Source organism: Astatotilapia calliptera, chromosome 9 (assembly GCF_964374335.1).
Source record: "Astatotilapia calliptera chromosome 9, fAstCal68.1, whole genome shotgun sequence".
Classification (NCBI taxonomy): Eukaryota; Metazoa; Chordata; class Actinopteri; order Cichliformes; family Cichlidae; genus Astatotilapia; species Astatotilapia calliptera.
The window spans coordinates 29,293,399-29,310,337 of NC_137430.1; the positions used below are offsets into that span (position 1 = coordinate 29,293,399).

General features: G+C 40.3%; 1 protein-coding gene across 1 annotated transcript in view; it reads left to right on the top strand.

Annotated features, from left to right (window-relative positions):
• LOC145431134 (uncharacterized) overlaps nt 1-13,532 on the top strand; it is a 61,682-nt gene extending 48,150 nt beyond the window's left edge. Inside the window, exon 4 of the mRNA XM_080306582.1 lies at nt 11,234-13,532. Within this exon, the coding sequence (XP_080162708.1) occupies nt 11,234-11,926 (693 nt within the window). The 3' untranslated portion in view covers nt 11,927-13,532. The remainder of the gene's footprint in view (nt 1-11,233) is intronic.
• The last annotated feature ends 3,407 nt before the right edge of the window (nt 13,533-16,939 follow it).

Here is a 16,939-nt window from a genome sequence, read left to right on the forward strand (position 1 = left end):
ACATGTGCAATAACACTAAGTGCAATAATCTTTTCTGGCATCGTTGTATTTTTACTCAGTTGTATATAGCATTCGTATTCTATTTTTATCTTATTGTATATTTTTATTCTATTTTATTCTACTGTATATATTATTCTATTCTGTACAGCTGTGTACTGTATTAATTCTTATTGTATTCTAATTTTTGCGTCATAACTTTTGCACTGTCCACTTCCTGCTGTGACAAAACAAATTTCCCACGTGTGGGACTAATAAAGGTTATCTTATCTTATCTTATCTTATCTATCTTATAAACTTTAAAAGGATCTGAAAACAACACTTTTTAAAACAGTATCTTGGGGTGTAGGTGGTCAAAATAGAAAACTGAGCTGAGGATTTAAGTTCAATCCATCTATTCATTAAACTTAGGAGGAAGAAATGTCAGGCTGGTTGTTGTGGAAGTTTTCCACTTAAATAAACCAAAAGAGTCTCCCTGAGCCTAGCATGGCTCTCAGTTAAATACCTTCTCCAGGAACAAAAGGCAGTACACAGCTGTTTCGCACCTTAAGGTTCACACTCCCTTGCTACCTCCCAGAGTCCTCAAAGAGACAAAAGACTTCCTGTGGAGTGGTCTGCTTCTCCAACTTCCTTCTTACAGTATGGGTGTCAGACATGTTAAAATCCAGTGGCACCAAGGCATTATACAATAAAATAATTTGATTAATACACAAGTAAAAGAAATTCCTATACACGAGCAGGATTTTGAATTCAATTCTGGATTTAACAGGAAGCCAATGAAGGGAAACCAATACATGAGAAATATGATCTGTCTTTCTAGTCCCTGTCAGGACTCTTGCTGCAGCATTTTGGATTAACTGAAGGGTTTTCATGGAGTTTTTAGGACATCCTGATAATAATGAATTACAGTCGTCCAGCCTGGAAGTAATAAATGCATGAGCTAGTTTTTCAGCATCACTCTGAGACAGGATTTTTCTAATTTTAGAGATGTTGCGCAAATGGAAGAAAGCAGTCCTACATATTTGTTTAATATGTGCATTGAAGGACATGTCTTGGTCAAAAATGACTTCAAGGTTCCTCACAATGTTACTGGAGGCCGAGGTAATGCCATCCAGAGTAAGAATCTGGTTAGATACCATATTTCAGGAATCAGAAAATATTACAAGATTTTCAGGGCTGAGTAAAATAACCTGTTTTATCTGAATTAAGAAAAAAAAAAGTTAGTGGCCATCCAGGTCTTTATGTCTTTAAGACATTCCTGCAGTTTAACTAATTGGTGTCTGTTATCTGGCTTCATGGACAGATAGAGCTGGGTGTCATTAGGCAGTATCATTAGAAAACATAGCATAGAAAATGTATGCTATGTTTTCTAATGATACTGCCTAAGGGAAGCATGTATAATGTGAACAGAATTGGTCCTCGCACTAAACCTTGTGGAACACCATGATTGACCTTAGTGTGTGAAGAGGACTCTCCATTTAGGTGCACAAATTGGAGTCTATTAGATAGATATGATTCAAACCACTGCAGCGCTGTAAATTAAATTAATTTGTGGCCACATTCAAAAGGACTTCTCCCTGTGACTTTGTCTTTAATAGCGTTTAATGAGTGGTCTTCACAAAAACTGCTTCTTCACTTAGTAGTTGACAACAGACCTTAATCTAGAGGTTTAAGATTACCATTAAGATTACCATTTCGTAATCTTAAACTAGCCAGGTGCATAAATTTGGGCACCCCAACAGAAAATTTACATCAATATTTAATAGATCCACCTTTTGCAGAAATAACAATCTCTAATTGCTTCCTATTGCTTCCAATGACAGTCTGGATTTAGTTGAAGGTATTTTTGGACCATCTCCAAAACATCTCCAGTTTAGCCAGTTTTCGTGGTTTTTGAGCATGAGCAGCCCACTTTAAGTCACACCATAGAATTTCAATAATATTCAGGTCTGGGGACTGAGATGGCCATACCAGAACATTGTACTTGTTTCTCTGCACGAATGCCTTACTAGATTTTGAGCAGTTTTTAGGATTGTTGTCTTGTTGAAATATCAGCCCCGGCACAACTTCAACTTTGTCACTGATTCTTGAACATTGTTCTCAAGAATCTGCTGGTACTGGACTGGAATCATGTGATGTTTGTGTAATGTATGTATGGTTTTCCCATTAACAGAAAATAGAATCCTTAAAAGAAAACGGTCTTATTTTGCACACACCGCAGGTCAAGAAGGCGTCAACAACCCCTCTAATCGATATTAGTATTTCTTAATTCTTGTAAACTAGCAAAGAATTTCATGCAGGCCTCAACTCCTAGTACGTGTAAAATAACCCTTAGTGAAAAAAAAAAAAAAATGCACCGCGCACATATTCAGAACTCAGAACTAAATTCAGAACTAAATAATTTTATTAAAACACCCTGATGAGGTATTTTGGTTTTGTGCAGCCACTCATACCAAAGTAAAGAGTTTTTCTTCATTTTTGTAGCTACTTTTACAACAGGTTTTCCCATTAACAGAAAATAGACAGAAACCCTAAAAGAAAATGGCCTTGTTTTACGCACATCAAGAAGGAGTCAGACGACCGTCGGTTCAATCCCGGTCAATGCTTCCTTTGTCGGGTACCATAAATGTATGAGAAAAACCCCCAGAGAATTTATTATTTTTGTAAGAGTGAGAAAGAGAGGGAGAGAGAGAATCGATCCAACTTTCCTACAAAACGTTATACCACTCCGGGTCAAGACGGGCGATATAGCACGGACCGGTCAGATGACTACGCCGGATGGAAACATAACCGGAAGCGTCCCGGGGACTTTCCCTTTGACCTTCATCCTGGAATGATCTGATATCCTCGTGTCGGTGTTGTTCCCACATCATCATAATAAATGTTGTTCCAGGTACAACATTGCCAGTGACCAATCACATTGTTGTGACGTCCACCTCATCTGGAACAAGAGAGATATTTCATTTAAAAATAAATCACTTTTCCTGGAAACTTAGGCCCAAAATGGGATCCTATTGGTGGCTCAGCTGGTTAATAAAGAGGGAGTACGACTTACTTACAATGAATCCCTTACACTATATAATTTTCCAGTCAGTGTTTGGGAATTCTCAATGGTGCTTGGTGCCATACCCTCAGGTACTTTAATGTTATATAAAAACACTGACAGGTCAATATCTACCTCAGTCACTCTCCCTGATCCAGCTGAGTCAGCAGTGGGAAAAATCTGCTTTTCACAGGAACTTGGTAACAGCAATAAGAGAATACGTAGTTTATTCCAAGAAGATATCGTGTCTCTCCCATATATATAATATCTTACTGGAACCAACATGTTCCAGATATCACCTGGAAGACAGTCTGGATGAGCCCATAAATATCTAATTGCAAACAAGGTGAAGGAAATCTCATATAAAATTCCTCATAAATGTTACCCTGCCAGTCACTATATGGTAACATTTAAAAGACACATAAATACTAGTTGAACTTTCTGTGGGGATCATCTAGAAACTGTGGCACATCTTTGTTGGTACTGTTCCTCTACACAGAGATTCTGGAAGGAATTTAGCAGTTTTGTTATTGTCCATATTTTAAGGGAGTTTTCTTAATGATGGGAAAATGTTTTATTCTGTTTCTTTAAGTTCACCAGGAAGAATGATAAATGTTTTTTATAATAAATTTGTTAATACTTTTAACTAAATTTTTTATCCATAAATGTAAGTTTATTAATAAAACACCATATTTCCGTATTTTTTATAAGGATATGGAATTGTACATACAATCAATATCAGACTCAACCAACAAAAAGGCTCTCAGAACAATATTTATATATGCTGATTTTTTCTTTTTTTACCCCTGATTTTGTATGTTCATGTTCTGTTTCTTCTGTACACTTCATCTGTTTGTATGTTGTATGCTCATTGTGTTTCAATAAAGTTCAATTTAAAAAAGGTACATTCTAAATGAAGGTTCAGACGTCACTAATCACGTGACTCTGGCCAAACGAATCAAGCCTCGACACAGTGCTTCTGAAGCAGCGTGTTGATCTTTCTGACACACGCACTGGAGCGTCAGCTTCAAGCGGACCATCGCTACCTCTCACATCTAAAGGTAAGTGTCAAGGTAACTTTGAACTGAGTTCAGTCAATCTCGAGTTTTTCGAAGTTTTCTGAATGAAGTTTTCTGTTGCTCTCTGTGAGAGGAGACCGTTAAAGGCGAGGCTCTCCAGACTGTAGCGAAACAGGAAACAGCAGCTGGGTGTGTGTAAGTGTGCAAACGAATAGTTTAGAAGTGGAAGTGAGCCACGAGTAAAGAAAGGTCAAGTTTCGTGAGTTGTTTTTCTCACCTGTTGTTTTATTAACTGCAATAGCTGGTCGCATGACAGCCACGGGAAGCCGACGGGTAAAGAGATCTTTTTTTTTTTATCGGATTACGTCGTTGAAGAGAAATTTTTTAAGCCGTGTTTCCGAAGTAAGAGCCGACGGATGGTCTGGATATACCAAATATAACGTCTCAGAACACTCCAGCTCACATGTTAGTCTGCTCCAAGCATTCCCACAAAGGTCAGTGTTTTGTAGTAGTTAATACGTCATTTTTCTTAACATAATTGGTGATATAGGTTACAAGCAAGTCTGGCGCTGAACAGAAATTGTCGCGCTATGCTCCTTTGTTTATTGTGCATAAGTAGTGAATTGTCCTGACACAATATTGCGTTTCGCTTCTGTTATTACCATGGTACATTGACAAAAACTTTACTTTTATTCACAGGATAAAACAGTTGTTTCGTATCACTAATTGTACAGCATACAATATTATTGTCACTGCTACATTTCTGTGATGCTACCAGAAATTATTTCCACTACTAATTAATTACCGTTGAGCTCAAAGGTTATATTAATAAACTGTTAACGAATGTGTATTTATGACGACGATTTGTGAGACTGGTAAACTTACCTTTGTTCGTACGATGGGCGTTTGTTCTACACGGTGCATTTCAAGGTCCTGCACCCATCCGTCGGTAAACTGTACCTGGGCTTGTTGCAGTGACCGGAAGTTACTAAACTTCACGAGTGTATGTGTAACCAATACGTCTACTCACCAAAGAATGAGTGAAGCAATATGGATAACAGCAGAGGACAATTTATTTAGGGTCTGATGGCAATTTACCATCGGTGTCCAGCACTTTAAAGGATTGATGGACTGGAGCACATCTGTCCTTAACATACCCTCTTAAACATCAGCTTGACACTGATACATCAAAGGAAACTTAACAGACTCTAAGTGCAAATGTTTCAACCTGAACAACTTAAAACTTCTCTGGGATACAATGTAAACAAAGACAAGAAGAAGAAAAATATTTCCATCAATAGTCACTTCTCCTAACCAGGAGACAAGTGAATACATTATGTAAAGAGTCCTTTTTCTCAGTCCTGGGGTTGTAACACCACAACCTCCTCAGTCCGTAATCAGAGAGTGTCTATTTGACAATAACCAAAATATCTTTGGATAGTCTTTGTGAATGCAAACAGAAAAAAAACAATGATGTTAGCTGGCCTGCAAAATAAAGAGACTGTATGGCGCTGAGTGCGGGCGTGTGTGTGAGTACTTCGGTCCAAATAATCAAGGTCCAGATGGATGAAGCGATGGCAGCCGCTTGTCCTTTAATGGCACCAGCGAGACAGCACAGTAGTAAGGCAGCACAGCAGTAAGGCAGCACAGCAGCGAGGCGTCTGGCAGGAGAACGAACAATAGTTTTTTTTTAAGGCTACTGCAGAAGGAGATATTCCCCGCTAGCTCACCCAAGCTTGCTCTCTGGCACAGCTACAAGCCATGTGAGCTCATAGCCCCTCCCGCTAGGATGTACTACCACAGTCGACTGTCGTAAAGCAGCCACAAATCAATAGCAATTAAAAAAAAAACTCAAAATCATTGAAGAACATTTTATAACACCCAATATAGATATATACATATATACTGAATATCACACAATATCAGATAACCAAATTAACACTGGGTTACATCTGCACTCACTCCAAGAACCGTATAATTATAAATATGAGCGTGGTGAAAGTTGGGCAGCACGCTAACGTATTTTGTCCCTCTGTGTGCTCGTAAGGGTCTGACCCTTTCACTCCTTTGATTTTTTCCTCGTATCTTTTCTTTGTCTTTTCGTCGAGTCTGTCTTTGTACGGACCGGCATTCTTCTCCTTTTGTTTTGTACATTCCTTTTTTGTGCGGCAAAGAAAAAACAAGAAGGTATTGGAACCGGAGAATGAACGTTTTGCGGTGCCGCAAATGCTTGTGTTTGATGCGGTACTTGGATTGTTTTGCCACGAGTTCCCGGCATGCAATGCGCGAAAATCACGTGATTGCTAAACAAGGGGGAGGGTGCATCCGGCCTCCTCGGCTGTAATTGGTCCAGCCCAGAGTCGATCATGACCAATTGGCCAATCCAACACCTTTCATTATATATACCCTTCCTAAAAAAAAAAAAATCCATCGGCCCATAAAAACAAAAAATCACCAGCGGCCCGCTGGCCAGTCCAGCTATGCTCACCACTGATCACGCGCTCAACACTCTACACATACTTGCATCACACGCGCGCTCTCAAGCATCAATATTGTACAATTCTGGGCGTCACGTGAGTTGCAGGTGTTACCATATAACGGAAATCTCCATTGTTCTGTAGCAGTGGTTCTCAAACGTTTCACAATGAGTTTCACCCTTTGCTAGCGACATCACAGCACAGTAGTAGCGGTTTTTGATATGGGCGACACGGGCGGTTGCCTATATCAAAAAATCATGGTGTGGGTAGAGCTTGGTGATAGAATGATAATGATATGTATTGCGAAATAACTTTTTCTCGATAGAAAAATTAAACTATTGCGATAGACCTCGCCGCTCTTGTGTTCTCACAAAAAAAGAAAAAAAAAGAACAGCCAATCCAAATTAAGTAGCGCAGAGCCGAACCAATCACAGCCGCAGCATCACGTGACTTGTTACGTGCAGCACAAGCGCCAAGGCGCACATGTGTATTTGTTTGGGAAGCAGCCAGCCGGGCTGCCCAGGTAATGAAGGAAATTAGTTTGCCGACTAGAGAAAAATCAACCGAGAGCGTGAGCGAAGGTTACTGAAGAAAAAAACAATTATGTTTCCAATGCCAGAGAGTTTGTCGAACGGAAGAGCCATAGAAGTTCCGTAGTGTGAAGGTATTTCGGCTATTTCAAGTCTGACAAAAAACAGAGTAGCGCGCACTGTAAACTGTGCCGAAAGCAAGTCTGGAAATACAATAAACCAGTACATGCTCAATCTCTGACTGAAAGCACTAATTCGTCATTCGGCTTTTGTCAGACTAAAGTAACTGTTAAAACTGTTTGAAAAGCTCAGCTATACAACAAGGAGAGATTGAGAATTTCCTTTTAGTTCTCAGTTTATTTGATATTGACAAAAGTTAGTCAGTTTTGTCTGTTCTTCTGTAAAACGAACTAAGATTTATTTTTAGAATTAAAATTTTGTTTCTAAGTGGAATTGACAATTTAGTCTGTTTCGTTTGTTCTATTTTGAAACTTAAACGCTTTAGCGGCTGCCTTTTGTGTAGTTTGCAATATTTGCCTTTATTTATCTGAAAAAGTCTCATGTTCCTTAAGTACATCTACCCTGTTGAACTTATTATGGGAAATAAATATATAAAATAAAAACAAGCTGCTGATTATTTCACATTTTACTTGTGAGCAAAGGCACATTTAAATCTTACAAATATAGTTATTTGGCTTACATCGTGATAGATATCGTTATCGCCTGAAATGGAAAAAAAACATATCGTGATATGAAAAAAATCTCATATCGCCCAGCTCTAGGTGGGGGTTAGTTGTCTTTGCTTAATGATTGTTTTAGTCTTAACCATCCACATTGTTGGCATTGCATCTTTCAATGCCAGCAATGCCAGGTATCGGTGCTCAAACCTTTTGTGTTTGTTTCAAACAAGTTGCCCACTTGGGGAAACTAAAACTTGTACTTTGTGTTGTCAGATGAACATATGAGACACTTTGACTCTTCAGTGCAGTGTGGAGCCTAACAAAGATCTGTTTTGTGTCCCAGCTGATCAGCAGGAGGAGAAGAGTCTGACGGAGCAGCAGAGGAACATTTTCAGCCATCTGGATTCAGCTGAGTCACTACAGAGGAAACAATGAGCTCAACACAGAAGGTGACAGATACTAGTGATAACTAATACTCCATTAAAAGCTGAAGTACTGATATATATTTAACACAAAACTTATTGATGCTTGTGCTATATTAATGTAATGTAATGTTTTAATAATTTAATAATACAATGCCTACACTGTAGAGGGTGACTTTGCCTCTAAACAGGAACATGAGCAGGGAAGAGGTTAAAGTGGGATTGAGCAGGTGGGAACCCTAAAATCAGCTGTAGTGGCTCAGCGTGGGGAAAAGAATCACAGCTCACAATAATTTCTGTTGAGAGCTCCAGTAGATTTTCTTAAAGTACAGGCTGTGATCAGCTGACCTGCTGCTCTCTGTGGATGTACACAACTGAATTCAACCAGATGTCAGCAGATGTTTCATGAGCTGTCCTGGCTGGTTTCCATCCTCTACACTGACAGTACACTGTCTTTATATTAGACACTATACTGTTGGTATGAAGGTGGAACTCAGTGAATGAATGTCAGCATCATGAGCTTCAGTTTAAATGAATCTCTGCTGCACTTGATGTAATCTAACTGTGACATGAGCACCACAGTCACTGTGCACCAGTCACACACTGTTCTTTACTTTAAATCCATCACAGTTCAGCAAACGAACCTGTTTATCCTGCACTAACCTGCAGAGGATCTTCATGCAGTCTTTAAATAACACAGTTAATCTGCCTCAGATTGTTTTGCAGCATCTTTTAGTATATGGAAAAAACATAATGTCACATGTACAGACCCAATATCTGATTTCAACACATGAGGACTTACATGTAAGCTTTAATCTCCAGTTGATCAAATCCCACTGAGCAGTCCTTCCCTTTAAATCTAACCTCTCTTCTTCCTCTCCTGTCCTGTGTGTCTTATCTTTCTCCATCTCTGAGTGAAGTTAGCTCTCTTTCTTTTCTCTCCCTGTGATGTGCAGCAGCTGGACCTTTAGCCAGCAACACACTGTGAGACAAACTGCACACAAACAGTTTGTGTGTTTGCTGATGTTTGTTGAGCTGATAGAAATGCTGCATTTGAAATTACCTGCCACTTAAAAGATATGAATCCATTTATTCTTGCTCATCTTCTGTATTGCTAGCTGGATGCTGAAGTACCGTGACGGCAACTTATGAGCACCTGCAGTGATTCAGGTGTTGTGCCAAAAAAGAACATTGGTCCACTTTAACTCTTGACTATGTTTTGCACACAGTTTTGCCTCTTTCATCTCTTTTTATGTTTCATACCCTGGTGATTAGTGCACGATCAGGATTGCCTTTCATGTGTTACTGTTTAGGTTCAAATCAGTTTGATGTTTGATGCCTGCAGCGATGACATTACTCTCCTCAAATGGCTTAAACCAAAAGTAACAAGCCTGTTTTAAAAATGTAAGAAGTAGAAAATACAGATATGTGTAGGGAGTAAAAGTTTTAAAGAAATCCTGAGGCTACAATCAGACTCTGACATTTTCCTTCACTGAACCAGGCTGGTAACTGTTACATTTGATTTATTATCATTGAATAAATTAGAAAATTAAACAAATATATAATAGGAACAGCAATAAGAAATGTAAAAAAGTATAGACCTGGTAAATATTTATATATTATATATGTATACATTTTTATATATCTGTGTACATCAGGAGGGATGGGCATGATTTTAGTGTTTTTAAAAAGTCATGAATTATTTTTAACAGCAGGTTGGATGTAATGTGTTAGAACTACCAGCAGGTGGGAATAAGAGACCTTTAAGGTGTTTGGTGCCACACTCCACCTTCAGGTTTAAAACTAGTGTTAATGGAGGAAGTTTGAAGGTCGAGTTTGTTCCACGACTGCATTTCACTCACTGCCTCTGTTTGTATCTCTGTCACTGCAGGACCAACATGGAGCGAGAAGTCAGCGCTCTCAGGAGGCCGACAAACCTCACAGAAGAAAGAGAGAGAAAAAACACACCTGTGACGAGTGTGGGAAGGGTTTTATTTCCAAGTGTCATCTAAAACAGCATCAGGTCATCCACACTGGAGAGAGACCGTTCAGCTGTGACTTGTGTGGAAAGTCTTTTACCTGGAAGGATGCTCTAAAAACACACCAACTCATCCACAGTGGAGTTAAAGCGTACAGCTGTGATCAGTGTGGCAGAGCTTTTACTCACAGTAGCTACTTACAGAAGCATCTAGTTACCCACTCTGGAATTAAGGCATACAGCTGTGACGAGTGTGGGAAGGATTTTGCTCAGAAGGTTTCACTAAAACGTCATCAGGTCATCCACACTGGAGAGAGACCGTTCAGCTGTGACTTGTGTGGAAAGTCTTTTTCCTGGAAGATTGACCTAAAAAAACACCAACTCATCCACAGTGGAGTTAAAGCGTACAGTTGTGATCAGTGTGGCAGAGCTTTTACTCACAGTAGCCACTTACAGAGGCATCTAGTTATCCACTCTGGAATTAAGGCATACAGCTGTGACATCTGTGGAAAAACTTTCAGCCTGAGAGGAAACCGAAATACACACCTACGCATTCACACCAGACATGATGTGTACTGCTGTGAACAGTGTGGCAAATACTTTGCTACAGACACACAGTTAAAACATCACATGTTTACCCACACTGAGGAGAGACCTTATAAATGTGACCTGTGTGAGAAGACTTTTAAATCTCCACGTTACCTGAGACAACACCAACAGATCCACACCAGAAAGAGACTCTACAAGTGCAGTTACTGTGAGGTATGTATTTATATTGTTATCTTGTCATTTTAGCCTGACTGTTTGGAACAACTCTGCTCATTAAACTGTGTTAGCATGTTAGCAATTCTACTGCATGGAAAAGCAGCTCTGAGTCATTATTCAGATTTTCATGTCAGTTATGATTTTAGTGTTACTGTAGTATTATGGTGGTAGTATTGTAGTTATTGCAGCCCAGTAAACTGAGTGTGTTAACTGAAACAGTCAAATGTAATTGGACGTATGCAGAGATGCTCTTTATTTCAGGCGACGTTCAGGATAAAAGTGTTGAAGGACTGACTTACACTGTCTTTGTGTCTTTGTTTAGAAGCAGAGCGACACAGATGGATCCAGTTCTCAACCCTGTCATCACTGTGGTGGTGGGAAAGACTTTCGTTGTGACCTTTGTGGAAAAACTTTCAGTCGACGAGACGCCCTAAAAACACATCAACGTAGACACACTGGAGACAAACTGAAATACTGCAAAGAATGTGGGAGAAGCTTCCCCACATCAACTGAGTTAAAACGACATGAACTGATTCACAGTGGGGTTAAAAAGCACCTCTGTGATCAGTGTGGGTCATCCTTCACCACTGCAATGGAGCTTAAAACACACAAACGAGTCCACACAGGAGAGAAGCCATACAAGTGCAGACACTGTGACAAAAGCTTCTCAGATTCAAGTAGTCGTAACAATCATGAACATACACACATGGAAGGAAACTACAGCTGTGACCAGTGTGACAAGAGCTTCAGGAATCTCTGTTCATACTCCAAACACAAACGATCCCACGTTACTAATAAACTGTTTCACTGTTACCAATGTGCCAAAACATTCACCTCATTGTCTGCTCTGTGCAAACATCAGCGTGATCACTCAGGGCTGAAATCACTCCCATCACTGGATCACAGTGAATCTGGAGAGACAGAAAGATCCTCTGGTTTCAGTGTCAGACTCAAAAAGCTTGAGATCAGGCTCCACAGAGTTCAGATAGAATCATTTAAACTTGTGTTGAACTGAACTGGTTGCTGGGGCACGTTCTTCGTACGTCGCTTACTACATCCAAGATCAAATGACACATCCAAAACCAAATCATCGCGCTAACCGTGAGCTCGCTAATCCGGTTCCCCGAACACACCTGCTGTTGACGATTAGTACAGCTGGATGAAGTAATGTGAGATCACTGGGTGTCGTAAAAGGGGCTACGCATTGATAGTAGAAACATTGATCGGCAACCCTCTGGTTGGTCGGCGAAAATGTCGAAGGAGCGCGCTCGGTATTGTTCGGCAGCAGAGCAAGAACTCTTGATTGAGGGATTTCAGGAGTTTCAGAGTTTAATCAGAACGCAAGGGAACACTGCAAAGGCTGCAAAAGCAAGGAGAGAGGGCTGGCAGAAAGTTGCTGACAAATTAAACTCGTAAGTAATTTAATAATAACAATAATAATGGAGTGGATTGATATAGCGCTTTTCAAGGCACCCAAAGCGCTTTACAATGCCACTATTCAGTCACTCTCACATTCACACACTGGTGGAGGCAGCTACAGTTGTAGCCACAGCTGCCCTGGGGCAGACTGACAGAAGCCAGGCTGCCATATCGCGCCATCGGCCCCTCTGGCCAACACCAGTAGGCGGTAGGGTAGATTTATCATATCACACTATATTATCCAATATTAAGATAAGATAAGATAACCTTTATTAGTCCCACACGTGGGAAATTTGTTTTGTCACAGCAGGAAGTGGACAGTGCAAAAGTTATGAGGCAAAAATTAGGATACAATAAGAATAAATACAGTTCACAACTGTACAGAATAGAATAAAATAAAATACTATATACAGTAGAATAAAATAAATATACAATAAGATAAAAATAGAATACAAATACAAATGCTATATACAACTGAGTAAAAGCACAACGATGACAGAAAAGATTATTGAACTTAGTATTATTGCATATGTATGGATGTGTGCGTTTGTGTGTTTATATTACATGATATTATATTATAATATGTTATATTATATCCTCTTTCACATTAGAGCCACAACAGGACCCACTAGAACATGGGAACAAGTAAAAGTGAAATATAAGAATATTCTACAGAATGGTAATATTTATCACTTATATTGCTTTTCGTCTCTTGGAAAGAGACCCTGACATAATCTGTTTGTTTGTTCATAACAGCAACCAAGAAAAGGGCAGAGCAAAAAAAGACAGGTGGTGGTCCTGCACCCCCTCGTCAACAAGCTGGTTAGGTAAATAATACCCTCACGGGAAAATCGATATCTCTCTATGAGCACACTGTCGCGCTGAGCTAAAGGATCCTGTCTATCCCGCAATATACGCTGAGTTCTGAAAACTCTCCTTCTCAATCTTGCACCTTCCGCAATGGGTGGCTCGCGTATACGGACAGGACATGGCTGCGACAGGCTTCCCAAATCCACCTTCGCTTTTATAGCCGTGGTCTCTCATCTTGATTACACGAAGTAATTTACGATTGCTACTCTGAAATATGAATTACATCTGTAATAATCACATACATGTAATAGAATGTTAATAGTACATTTCCCTTTTTTAGGAAATGACCTGTATGTATCTGTGTGACATCAATAAAAGAATCAAGTCCTGCATTATCTTTAGTTACATTGATGTTATTTATTTATGGTGAAACAATGGTGGAATATCGCTGTTGCTTTCGTATAAATGAAGCGGACATACTTGAGTGGCCGCGATCTAATCCTGTTTACATAAAGTAAACCTGCTCCCGAGCAGGTTTACGCTTACGGCTCTGTTGCTATGACAGCAAGTCCCAAATGAGCTTCAGGGAACCGAACGATCCAAGATCACGCGAAATCGTCAACAATCTAATCCAGCTAACTTACTTAGCGAGGTACGAAGAACGGGCCCCTGGTTTTGCTCGTCTGTAAATAATTGAAACTCAGTCAAATAGTTCATTGTTCTCCAGCAAAACGTTTTGGAAACTCATGTTTAACCTTTAAAACTCTGACATGTTTTAGCACACAAGGCTTCATCGGGGAGTTCACTCATGATTATTGACACTCACTGACTTTTAATAGTGTTGGGGGAAAACTCTGTAAAAGACCCAGGAGAAATAAAGACACAATGAGACAAAGTTACTTTCTTTATCAAACGTGTACACGGGTGAGCTGCTAAGAACAACTCACACCATGCACAGTGGCTTGGTAATTTTTATAGGAAAGACAGTGAGAACAGGATAAGAAAATACAAAACAAATAAAATAAACAACTCCATATGTGGCGCTAGTCTCGTCAGCAGAGAGCTGGGAGAAGGCTGTGAGAGATAAAACAATCTAAAACAATATGTCCCAAAACAGTATGTCTTTGCTGAGAAAGTCTAAAAAGATAATTCTAAACTAATCTAACCATAGGCAAAGGGCAGACAAAAGGCATCTTTGTACATTTAAAAGAAGGTAAAGAAACATAGAATCATTTTTCCTGTAACATTCCCCCCTGTTTAACTTATTTTAAATGTATACAACAATTGTCTATGAAAATTATTTATTAAGTATGTTAGGCAATTTTTAATTTCCAAAATCTTCAAAATGTCATCATAGCAGAAATGGCAGTCATTTGGTCTAAAGAATAAAACAAAAGAAAATAATAAAAAGAAAAACATAGTAAATGAAAATCATAGTAAATGAAATAACAAGTGGAATAAACAAGAAAAAATAATAAAACTAAAACTACAAAAAATAAAAGGATGAAAACTAAAATGAAAACTTCAAAAAATACAAGGATGAAAACCTTATATTTAAAATGATGCAAACCTTAAATTGAAAACTTTATATGTAAAATAATGAAAACTTCATATTTAAAATGAAAACTTTATGTTTAAAACTGAAGACTTCAAAAGAAAATAAGAGTATGAAAACGTTATAAAAATGAAAAACTTTATGTTTAAAAGTCAAGACTTCAAAAAAAATAAAAGCATGAAAACTTGCATAACCTACTAATGTTTTAATCAGTGCATGATCACTTGACAAGTCATTTTTAATCACCACGTCATTTATTAGTAGCTAGTACAAGTTCTCCTCTAACAGAATTGCAACGGGATGTTGTTCTTCTTCAGGCACGGCAACATAAGCAGTCATTGTAGTTGTTATCATCTTTGAAATCATTACTCTTAGGCATGGCAACACACACAACACTAATATGAGCAGTGCTATCATGATGAGACCTAGAAGAAAAAATGGCTTTGCTACAGCAGCCAGCCATGAACCGCTGAACAGCCAGTCAAGCCAGCCTTGTGCTGTAGCTGCTCCAGGTGTGTGGTCAGTGACATATTTTTGCAGAGCGGTCAAATTCTGCAAAGCTTCATAAATGTCTCCTCCAGTTTCGTATCCATCAGGGATAAAAGTGCAACATGTTTCCCCGATCAGCTTGCAAACTCCTCCTTGTGATGCTGTTAGCAGGTCTAGTGTCAGTCTGTTCTGCAGCACCATCGTTCTGATGGCCTGCTGTTCTCCTGCTAAGGCAGTTCCCAGGGTCTTAGTCAAGTTGATGTGTCGTAGCAGAGCATATCGGTTGATCTCCACGTGATCCCGCACCTCGGCAACTCCAATGCCGGGGATCAAGCTCTGTAAGAATTTCACTCCTCCTCCCCAGATGCGAAACTCTCCCGGCACTCCAGTGTCCACGGTAATGCCGAAAGAATTGGGGGAGGCGATGTCCACTTCACGTCTCTGCCGGCTGCTTGGGTGATGTGCAACACTTTGCATGAAGAAAACGTGATCTGATAATTCCACCAGGGCGCACAGACCTCCCCAACCTTCAGGGAGTGACAGATAAGCCTTGTTGCCACATAGGAAGTACCAGTCAGCCAAAACTCTGGTTCCTCTGCTGCTGGGTGCCGTCCGTGCACATCCTGTCTGGTACTGAGTCTTTGTTTGTAGTGGCATTCGGTAGCTGTAGTCGGAGCGACAGTTTAGGCCCATCAGCGTCGTGTTACTGGCACAGGTGGCGTTGATTGAACAGGCCATACACTTCCTCTCGTTCCTTGGTGGGCAGAAAGTGTATATGTGCTTACATAGGTGAGTAGGCAGCTCCCCCACTGCCCGCGAGCCATTGTTCATCACACATACTGGCAGTTGTGATGCGTTCAGTTTGTTCAGTAGAATTACATCAGGCAGTGGGTCTGAGACTTGGGGCCAGGTCAGTAGGTAGGTCTGTCCGGAACAGTTCACATTTGTGAGTGATGATGACCTCCAGGTTGCTTTTGCTGGGATGCTGTAGTTGGCTTTGGACCAAAGAGTACCGTAGCCTGGATGTGTTGCCAGGCCCAACAGACACCAACTGCGATCTTCAGGTATGCTGTACGGCCACAGGCCAGACGTCTGCGAGGATAGGGGCATATGGGTACATGCATAGCAGTCAGTTTTGTTATTCAGGTGAGCTGTAGTGTTCATAAACTGCCACCAGAAGTTGGTGGCGTATCCATGGGGAAACTTGGTGTACTTTCCTTTGTCATACAGTGTCTGCCTTTTCTCCATGTAGCGTGACTTGTTGTCCCTCACGGAAGCAAAGGTGAGGAGCCCGGCCATGGTCAGGGCCGCTGCAGTTGATAAGAGCCACCACGTCATGACGACGGAACACACCCTCCTGTCGCGAGTAGACCCCCCGGCCAGGAAAGCTGACCCCTCCACCGGGCGAGATCACAACAAGCGGGCAAGCCTGCCGTCAGCTGTGTTTAGATGGCTTCACTGACACGCCTGCAGTGACTCTGATGGACCCAGGATGGTCGTTCCGCAATTTTGCAAGCGGTCGGTGTAGTGAGGAGGACTTGGTATGGTCCCTCCCACCTGGGTGTGCTCCAGTTTTTCCTTTGGAGCACCTTGATCAGAACCCAGTCACCGGGCTTTAGTCTGCAAGACACTTGATAGACATCATTACATTCTTCGTCATTTACAATCATCTCTTTATTTTCCTACAACTTAGACATACATTTTGCTACTGAAATTGTATCTGCCTTTTTCACTGGGTAGATTTCTGGCCACTTT